General features: G+C 47.3%; 1 protein-coding gene across 2 annotated transcripts in view; it reads left to right on the top strand.

Annotated features, from left to right (window-relative positions):
- Positions 1-1,171: 1,171 nt before the first annotated feature.
- Positions 1,172-10,182, top strand: part of lpin1 (lipin 1) — a 197,242-nt gene continuing 188,231 nt past the window's right edge. For both annotated transcript variants that reach the window (XM_038800248.1, XM_038800246.1), the window contains exon 1: positions 1,172-1,330. In XM_038800248.1, the coding sequence (XP_038656176.1) occupies positions 1,262-1,330 (69 nt within the window). In that variant the 5' untranslated portion in view covers positions 1,172-1,261. The remainder of the gene's footprint in view (positions 1,331-10,182) is intronic.

Raw genomic sequence — 10,182 nt, 5'->3', positions numbered from 1 at the left:
GGGATATGGGTGAGGAGGTTATGGGGAAAAGGGGGATATGGAGGAAGGGGGTATATGGGGGATATGGGGGAGGGGCGATATGGGGAAGGAGATATGGGGAAGGGGATATGGGGGAAGGGAGGATATGGGGTAAGGGAGATTTGGGGCAAGGGGGATATGGGGAAGGGGATATGGGGGAAGGGCGATACGGGGAAGGGGGGTAAGGGGAGATATAGTGGAAATGGGGATACGGGGAAGGGGGATATGGGGAAGGCGGATAGAAGGGAAGGGGAATATGGGGAAGGGGGATGGGGAAGTGGGAATGAGGGAAAGGGGGGCAGGCAGTGGAGGGTCTCACTTGTCGCTGCGCGGCGTCCGGTCATTTTGCCAGGTCTCCGGGGAGGGGGGGACGTCTTTTGTGCAGTGATGCTGTGCGGCGTCACTTACGGCACATACGTCCGTGATGAGTGATGCCGTCGCGAATGGTGTCACGCTGCTACTAGCCGATTCCCGGCTGGAGAATTCACGACGTTTCCGGGGGGCCCGACGCCGGAGTGATTCGCGCCGTTTTTGGCGCCGGGTTCAGGCCATCGCGCCGATTCACAGAGAATCCCGCCCCTTGTTTTTGTTCTTAGAGTTGTGAAGGAGCCGTTTCATTTGGCTTTATTACATTAACCAATTGCCTTGAAGGAGATCTAAGTAATATTACTTTTATGATGCTGTTTGCAACTATTGCAACATTCTGAAATAATCAAACAATCATGAAAATTAAATAATTAAATAATTTGTGTATTTGTTGTTTAGTTCTTCGTGTATATTTCCTTTGATTTCTTTCCCATAAATTCAGAATTAGAAACAGCTGTCACTGTTTCAACAGATCTTGTGGTGTGCTGTGATAATGTCCAACTTGAGACTTCGAGAGGACTGTGACATTATCAAGCCACGAGTAATATTTAATCAAACTTGAACTCGTTTTAAGATTCTTTTTTGTTCGGTTGTTTACCAATCTTCTGACCTTCCATTAAAACGGCAGCTTAACTTGTTGCTTTGTGACACTGGAATATCTTCGGGGTCAGGGGCAGTATTGACTGCAGTCTGACTCGCTGCTCAGGTTTCTGCTTGGATGGCTATGTAAAATTAGCACATAAATATGATCAGCAACCTGCTGGATAGTCAGTACCCAAGATTTCCTCAGAAATCACACTGCTCTCCTCGAGAGAAGAAGTCAGGACCTGTATTTAACTTGGATTTGTAAGACGTGCCGGGAAAATATGAAAGGAGAATGACAGACGAAGAAAACGAAGAAGAAATTAACTATATTGGGAGCCCAACAGAATCCACCTGGTCTTGGGTAAAATCTGTGCTTTAATGATTTCAGTCTGATAATCAAATAAACAGGATTCTTGAAATGAATGAGACCTGTTCTGATATGCTGGTATTTACTTGTGCATTGACGATTGCAAGTGCCTGGTTAAATAGTTACCCAATGATTTGACCGACCTTAGCTATCAAACTCTGTTTTTTTGGAGGCTATCAAGAGAACTGAAGCAGTATAGTGTGATAATGTTCTGTTCCTGTTGGTACCTGAGTTGGCTAAATATTATCGTGACTGTTTAGTACATCAGTGAGCTGGTTCAGATATTGAGAGGATGTCAGGTTTTGTAAACTACCTCCTTGGAGGGATGGTTCCATGCCTTCTATGGGTACTCCGGTTCCCGAATGCATTTTCTGACCATTCTAAACTCGCACACTAAGAAAGGGAACCCAAGCGCAAATGTCAGTTTTTGTTTCAACCGAGTTTCGAGCTGAAGACTCTAAGTTGAAGCTTCAATGAATCATTGGCACAATGAGCCACTGATATCTCCAGTGCATATTTTAAGGTGAGATGTCTTGTTGAAAAAACTCCATGCCGCTGATATTTACAGGGTGGCAGGGAAGAAGTGGGGCACTATGATAATGCATATGGGCATCATGCAGAATGTAATGGCTAAACCTCATTATTATCTTTTCATTCCACCTCACACCCTGTCAATCTGGTCGTCTGTTAAATGGGAAAGATAATGGGATGCAAAGTGTTGCGATGGGCTGACAATCAGTAGCCGGGGGGTATTGTGGAGTAACAGGCTTGGTATGACGTGGTTTGGAGGATATTGGCTGATTGCAGCAGCAAGGAGATGTGGCAATTGACAGAAGGGTTGCTGGAGGAGCTGCGAAGAGCAGTGTTTCTGCTACTGGCTCATAAACCATGTCCTAAAAAAACCCATTTACCTTCTAGAACCAACAACTTCCATAAACTTGGCCAGCAGTGTCATGATATGCGGACACACATATAATGATATACAGACAGGCAGCTAATGGACACAGAGAACAGGGCATGACCAATAAGGAGGCAGGACACTCAGGGGTGGGATCTGACTATAAAAGACACGAGGCACTCACACTCCGCCTCTTTCCACTGATGAACATCTAGAGAGTCAGTCAAGGGTGTTGTTACAATCTCACACCTCCACCACGTGGCTAAGAGCTAGTCTGGTTCAGTCAGACAGAGGAACCACACTTAAGTTAGCAGAGAGTCGAACTCACAGAGAACTGTGCTAACTGTGCTATTGGTTCAATAAACCTGATTAAATTAACTTCAAGGTCTGGAATATCTTTTTGATCTATGCTGTATCCAGTTCCAGCCAGTTTTCGACCAGTGTACCTAACATGATACTAGGAGATTACTAATTTAAGGTGGCTTCTCTCAGTCTGTTCCATGATGACCAGCAAATGTATCCCGGCACCGTGGAGAAGATTCAGACTCCTCACCAGCTCAGGACCTCTGTCATTCTCAGTGCCAACTGGCGGATATTCAAGCTAAAGTTTCTGCTGTACATCGAAGCTTCAGACCTCGAGGGTGCATCTGATGCAAGAAAGATTGCGCTTCTCCTCTCGACAGCGGGCGATCAAGCCATCAAACTCTTCAACTCGTTTAACTTCACCGAAGGCCAGGACAAGGCAAAGTTTCAGACCATCCTGGACAAGTTCAATAGTCACTGTGAAGTGGACACCAATGAAATCTTCAAGCGCTATACAAACAACGTCTTCAAGGTAAAGATGAATCTTTCAATGCCTTCTGAACTAGCCTCAGCCTGCTAGCGCTGTCCTGCAACTTTGGTGATATTGCTGACTCCATGATCAGAGACCATATCATGTTTGGTGTTCACTCTGATCCTCTGAGAGAGCAGCTCTTCAAAATCAAGCAAATGACCCTGCCAGTCGCGATTGAAACATGTACAGTGCATGAGAACGCAAAAAATCGGTATTCCCAATACAAATCGGCTTAAATGAGAAACTTGCCTCCCACGAGGCAGAGAGTGTGCAGGCCATCTCCCGGATGCAGCGGCTCAACATTGAAGACAACGGCTCTCTCGCGCGCTTTTCCCGGAGCCCTACGCATGTGCGATGCGAACGGGATAACGAAGTGGCCGACACCCACTTGCTTGGCATCAGGTCGCAGTTGGCTCTTGTACCGATATGGCAAAGTGCCCACCCGTCAAACACATCTGGATACTGAGCGAGTATGTCGTCAATGCCAGCTTGAAGATCCACGTTGGAGGATGTTGTTGAATAAACCCGCTGCACCAGGTTTAGCTTTATCAGGCATGCGAGCCCAGTAGGGATGCCCTGTCCAGCTTCACAATTTCAAACCTTAGCCTGCGACCTGATGCCAAGCCAGTGGTCCACGCACCACGCCGGGTCCCGGTTCCGCTGAAGGAGCGCCTGAAGGAGCAGCTCAAGGAGCTGCAGCAGCAGGGGATCATTTCCAGGGTAACCGAACCGACTGACTGGGTCAGCTCGATGGTGGTGGTTAAAAAACTCTCTGGAGACCTGCGCATCTGCATTGATCCCAAGGATCTCAACCAGAATATAAAGCGTGAACACTACCCCATCCCGAGCGGGAAGAACTCACCAGTAGATGGTACATGCAGGTTTTTCACAAAGTTAGATGCATCACATGGATTCTGGCAAATCCAGCTGGATGAGTCCAGCAGAAGGCTCTGCACCTTCAACACACCGTTTGGCAGGTACTGCGATAACCGTATGCCATTTGGCATCGTCTCGGCATCGGAGATATTTCATCGCATCATGGAGCAGATGATGGAGGGCATCGAAAGGGTTCGTGTGTATATGGATGACGTCATCATATGGTCCACGACCCCTGAGGAGCATGTTTCCCATCTCCAGCAGGTATTCCGCCGTGTCTACGCCAAGGGCCTGAAGCTGAACAAGGCCAAATGTTGCTTTGGCATGTCTACACTCAAGTTCCTAGGAGACCAGATCTCTCAGCAGGGCATCTGCTCCGATACAGATAAGGTCAAGGCCATCACAGCCATGAAGGTCCGGAAGACAAGAAGGTGGTATTGCACTTCCTGGGCATGGTCAATTTTCTGGGCAAGTTCATCCCAAACATGGCCTCACACATCACGGCCTTACAAAACCTAGTGAAGAAGTCCACTCCCGTCGAGTGGAAGGCGGTCCATCAGGCAGAGTGGTTGGAGCTGAAAGCCAAGCTCACCACTGGCATTTTCCATCACCTCCATCACCGTGTCGAGTGAACCATTGAATGTCATCCGGCAAATTGAGTCACACGTTGAGTCACAGGTGCAGCTGTGTGCTAGCACCCTCCCGGCATCTGATGTGAAGGTGATTCGTATCCATGAGGAGACAGCCAAAGACCCCCTCTTGCAATGCGTTATGCAACACCTCACCAATGGCTGGCAAAAAGGGCAGTGTCTTCAATTTTTCAATGTAAAGGACGACCTGACGGTTGTTGATGGCAACCTCCTCAAACTAGACCGGATTGTAATTCCACACAGTCTCCAGAGCTTGGTGCTCCGTCAAATCCATGAGACCCACCTGGGTGTGGAAAAATGCAGACGCAGAGCCAGGCAGGCTGTCTATTGGCCCGGGATCAGCCAGGGCATTGCAAACATGGTCCTGAACTGTGCGACCTGTCAATACTTCCAGCCAGCGCAGAATAAGGAGAAACATCAACAGCATGAAATCGAAGCCTCTCCGTGGTCCAAGGTTGGCATCGACCTCTTTCATGCAAATGGTCATGATTACGTGTTAATCATTGATTATTTTTCCAATTACCTTGAAGTCGTGAAGCTCTCAGACTTCACATCTCGGACTGTCACCAAGGCCTGTAAGGAGACATTCTCCAGGCATGGTATCCCACTCACTGTCATGAGTGACAATGATCCGTGCTTCAGCAGCCATGAATGTTCTCTGCTTGTCCAGTCGTATCAGTTCAAACACGTCACTTCCAGCCCACACTATCCGCAGTCAAACGGAAAAGTTGAGAAAGGGGTGCACATAGTGAAGCAGCTCATCTGCAAGGCCGCAGATTCTGCGTCTGACATTCACATTGCACTGCTTGCGTACAGGGCGGCCCCACTGTCCACTGGCATGTCACCGGCTCAACTCCTGATGAACAGGAACCTGAGAACGACACTTCCAGCCATACACGTGCCTAACCTGGATCACCTCCCGGTGCTGCAGAAGGTGCAGCAACTCCGAGACCGGCAAAAACAGGGCTATGATGCTCATGCCACTGATTTGCCCATGTTATCCCCGTCCGACACTGTTCGGGTCAAGATCCCTGATGGAGGCTGGTCAGCTCCAGCTGTCGTTGTTCGACAGGCTGCCCCCCGCTCGTATGTTGTGCATCTGGCTGATGGTTCTGTTGTGCAACAAAACAGACGGGCGCTACACAAAGCTGCCTGCCCGCAACCACATTCTTCTCCATTTCCTTCTGTTGTTTGGCCACCTCCTGATACCTCGACTCACGAGGCCACTAGTCAGGCTTCAATCCCGCCCATCAAGGCGCTGGCGTCCCCACCACCACCTCTCCTGGTCGACCAGGATCAGACGCAAGCCACAGAGACTGGACTTATGAATATTTGTTCTGTTTGCTATGTTGTGTTCTCGCATTAGACAGCTGTTTTCACATGTACATATGTTCACATCCACTGCATGTATATATGTTAATATTGGCCTATTCTTGTAAATACGATCACATATGTCATCCAAACATTAAAAAAGAGGGGAGATGTCATGATATGCAGACACACACATATTGATATACAGACAAGCAGCTAATGGACACATAGAACAGGATATGACCAATAAGCAGGCAGGACACTCAGGGGTGGGATCTGACTATAAAAGACACAAGGCACTCACACTCCGCCTCTTTCCACTAATGAACATCTCGAGGGTCAGACAAGGGTGTTGTTACAATCTCACACCCCCACCACGTGGCTAATAGCTAGTCTAGTTCAGTCAGACAGAGTAACCATACTTAAGTTAGCAGAGTCGAACTCACAGAGAACTGTGCTAACTGTGCTATTAATTCAATAACCCTGATTGAACTAACTTCAAGGTCTGGAGTATCTTTTTGATCTATGCCGCATTCAGTTGCAGCCAGTGTTATACCAGTGTACCTAACACGACAAGCAGCTGTTAAATTTTAATTCAGGCTTGCAACTGCACTCTGAAAGCCTGATTTCCACTGCAAGATGTAATGCAAACAAGCCATATGAACCTCCACTGTAAAAATGGTAACAGATGCCTCCATGGTGGGTAATGGTTATGCCTTGCAATTTTAATTTTTAACACTCACCCAGCACTCCCTGTCCATATTGGGGGGGGGGGGGGGGGGGGGGGGGGGGGTGCACGACGGTGGGGGGGGTGGCGGGGATTAATGTTGATTCCAGTGTGTACTGTTGGTCAGAGTGAAAGCACTATAGAGTTGTGTATCATGAAACCATCACTTTCATCACTTTCAAATGACTTAATGTTGTAGAATGGAAAAATGTAGTGGTAATTTTAATCAAACATACCCAGTTGCAGATCAGACCAGAGATCAATGGAAAGTAGAAGCATTGCAGAGTATACAATGGTATCAATCCAATCATGCCGGTCGGTTAAATGCCCTCGATACATTATTGTAATGTGTGCTTATAAACAACTGACAAAAATGTTTTACAACACTTTTTCATGAGTTTAGTGCCCTGATGTTTTGGGCATTAATATTGATTGTGTTTTGCAGGACAGTGTGCATGATTCTGGTCATGAGAGCTTCTTTTTCTGTTGACGCTGTATGCCCTGGTTATTATTCAGCATGGGAGGTAAGGCGGGCTTGACTGCAGAGTGTATGTGGAGGGGTCACAAGGCCAGCACTCCAGTGCAGTACCAATGGTGTTTCCTTGTGAAACGTGCTATCCTTCAGATGTGATGAAATGTTAAACAGAAGGTTTATTCATTTCCACCAGTGATTTTCAGTAAAGCGTTTGATAAGGTTCCCCACGGTCGGCTATTGCAGAAAATACGGAGGCTGGGGATTGAGGGTGATTTAGAGATGTGGATCAGAAATTGGCTAGTTGAAAGAAGACAGAGAGTGGTAGTTGATGGGAAATGTTCAGAATGGAGTTCAGTTACGAGTGGCGTACCACAAGGATCTGTTCTGGGGCCGTTGCTGTTTGTCATTTTTATAAATGACCTAGAGGAGGGCGCAGAAGGATGGGTGAGTAAATTTGCAGACGACACTAAAGTCGGTGGAGTTGTAGACAGTGCGGAAGGATGTTGCAGGTTACAGAGGGACATAGATAAGCTGCAGAGCTGGGCTGAGAGGTGGCAAATGGAGTTTAATGTGGAGAAGTGTGAGGTGATTCACTTTGGAAAGAATAACAGGAATGCGGAATATTTGGCTAATGGTAAAATTCTTGGTAGTGTGGATGAGCAGAGGGATCTCGGTGTCCATGTACATAGATCCCTGAAAGTTGCCACCCAGGTTGATAGGGTTGTGAAGAAGGCCTATGGTGTGTTGGCCTTTATTGGTAGAGGGATTGAGTTCCGGAGCCATGAGGTCATGTTGCAGTTGTACAAAACTCTAGTACGGCCCCATTTGGAGTATTGCGTACAGTTCTGGTCGCCTCATTATAGGAAGGACGTGGAAGCCTTGGAAAGGGTGCAGAGGAGATTTACCAGGATGTTGCCTGGAATGGAGGGAAAATCTTATGAGGAAAGGCTGATGGACTTGAGGTTGTTTTCGTTAGAGAGAAGAAGGTTAAGAGGTGACTTAATAGAGGCATACAAAATGATCAGAGGGTTAGATAGGGTGGACAGCGAGAGCCTTCTCCCGCGGATGGAGGTGGCTAGCACGAGGGGACATAGCCTTAAATTGAGGGGTAATAGATATAGGACGGAGGTCAGAGGTGGGTTTTTTACGCAAAGAGTGGTGAGGCCGTGGAATGCCCTACCTGCAACAGTAGTGAACTCGCCAACATTGAGGGCATTTAAAAGTTTATTGGATAAGCATATGGATGATAAGGGCATAGTGTAGGTTAGATGGCCTTTAGTTTTTTTCCATGTCGGTGCAACATCGAGGGCCGAAGGGCCTGTACTGCGCTGTATCGTTCTATGTTCTATGTTCTATGTTCTATGATTTAAATGGGTAAAGGCTCATAACCACCAGTCGGAAAACAACAGGTAGTCCTCCTGTTATCTTGATCATCACTCCAACCTCTAGCAATGCCTCCTTTTGTGTTTCATCACCATTGCTTGCTTACATAGTAACAGCCACTTGCTTCCAGTAATTCATTTTGGAAAGTGCTTTCAATATAATAAGATGTCAGCAAAAATATTATTTTCAGCTCATCATCAAAAAATAATATCAAAGTCACTGGGAAAAGTAAGATTCAGTCACTGATTTTGATTTTACATTGTGAACAGAAATACATTTCTTATTTATAACAAGTCTTACTTGGAAGTAACTACCTCATTCATAACATACAATAAATAGCCTTTTGTACTTATCCAGCTTCTTCCTAAATGCATCCATTGTATTTGACTCAATTACTCCGTCCGGTAGCAAGTTCCACATTCTTTCCAGTTTCTGGTTAAAGGAACTGAAAATAGTGGGGGGTGTTGCACCTTCAGCATAAAGTGCTCCAACAACAAATGGTACCAAATAGTGAAGGCAAATCTAACTCAAAAACATAATCTTAATTTAATCATTGGTTTATAATTTTATTTCAGGTGTCCCCTTACACAAGGGGACTGCTCCACTGATGTCAGGCAAAACTAAGTGATTTTTTTTTTTGTTAATTTTGTTACCAGTTCTTTTACAGATGATATCAGAGTTTCCTTCAGTTTCTTCCTAAAGTTATACTATTAACTAAGTTCAAATAAAAAAGCTACAGAAAGGATTGCTAGTATCAAAATTGCAGACACGTGAGTCGGATTTCAATGCACAAATGTGCTGGGAGTGGGAGTCCCAATAGCACTGGCAGTAAGGGTAATGTGTCCCTCATTAACTTATTAATTTAGCCACCTTATCATCATTTTACTTTCCAGTTGGCAATTCGTGCCCTTGCACCAACATGTCCCGCTCTCAGATGGGAATGGCCGAGGCGCTGCATAGCATGGACCAATCATTGAGGAGCATCGGCAAGGGCGTTGACATGTTGGCACAGACATTGGGGAGCTGCAGGGCTGGCAGAGCCAGATGACGCAGGGCAGCCGGGGCTCGAACCAGCTGCCCCTCTGTCCCGAGGTGAACCTCAGGGCCTTATGGATACTGAGCAGGAGAAGAGGGCACTGAGTGCCTACCAGACCTGTTCCTATGGAGTGGGGATGGTGGGCACCAGCTCCCCCGAGTTCCACCCCTCTGATGAGTCCGCGTCTTAAAGTCAAACATGGGACAGGGAGGCACGCGCTGTCGACAAGTTCACCGGGGCCCTCCGGCCCAGAGCTCCCAGAGGATGACCACCAGGGGCATCGAAGGCCACAGGACGAGGTAAGCAGCTGGCTACCTCCACCTTCGGTGTGCATCCTGGGGACACACCTAAACGTAGCGATGGATCAAGGAAGGTTAAGCACGTTGAGTTTCACTGAAGAACCGGGGAGTGGCGGTGGGGGTGGTAGGTGGGGGCGGGGGGGTTGTTTGTAGGGGGTGGGAGCACTGAGAGGGTGGTGGGGAAAGAAGGGCGGCCACCATCAGGAGAGTGGGGCATTGTTGGCATCCTATGACACATTAAGATCCCTTGACCACAAGCAGTATGGCGCCTTGTCACTTTCTTCCACAATACAGCCTGACCTCCAAACCTTTGTCCAGGCATCTCCCTATAGCACTCATTCACTCTCCAGCCATGG

The sequence above is a fragment of the Scyliorhinus canicula genome, chromosome 6 (assembly GCF_902713615.1).
Source record: "Scyliorhinus canicula chromosome 6, sScyCan1.1, whole genome shotgun sequence".
Lineage (NCBI taxonomy): Eukaryota > Metazoa > Chordata > Chondrichthyes > Carcharhiniformes > Scyliorhinidae > Scyliorhinus > Scyliorhinus canicula.
This window is presented reverse-complemented; position numbering and strand designations above follow the sequence as displayed.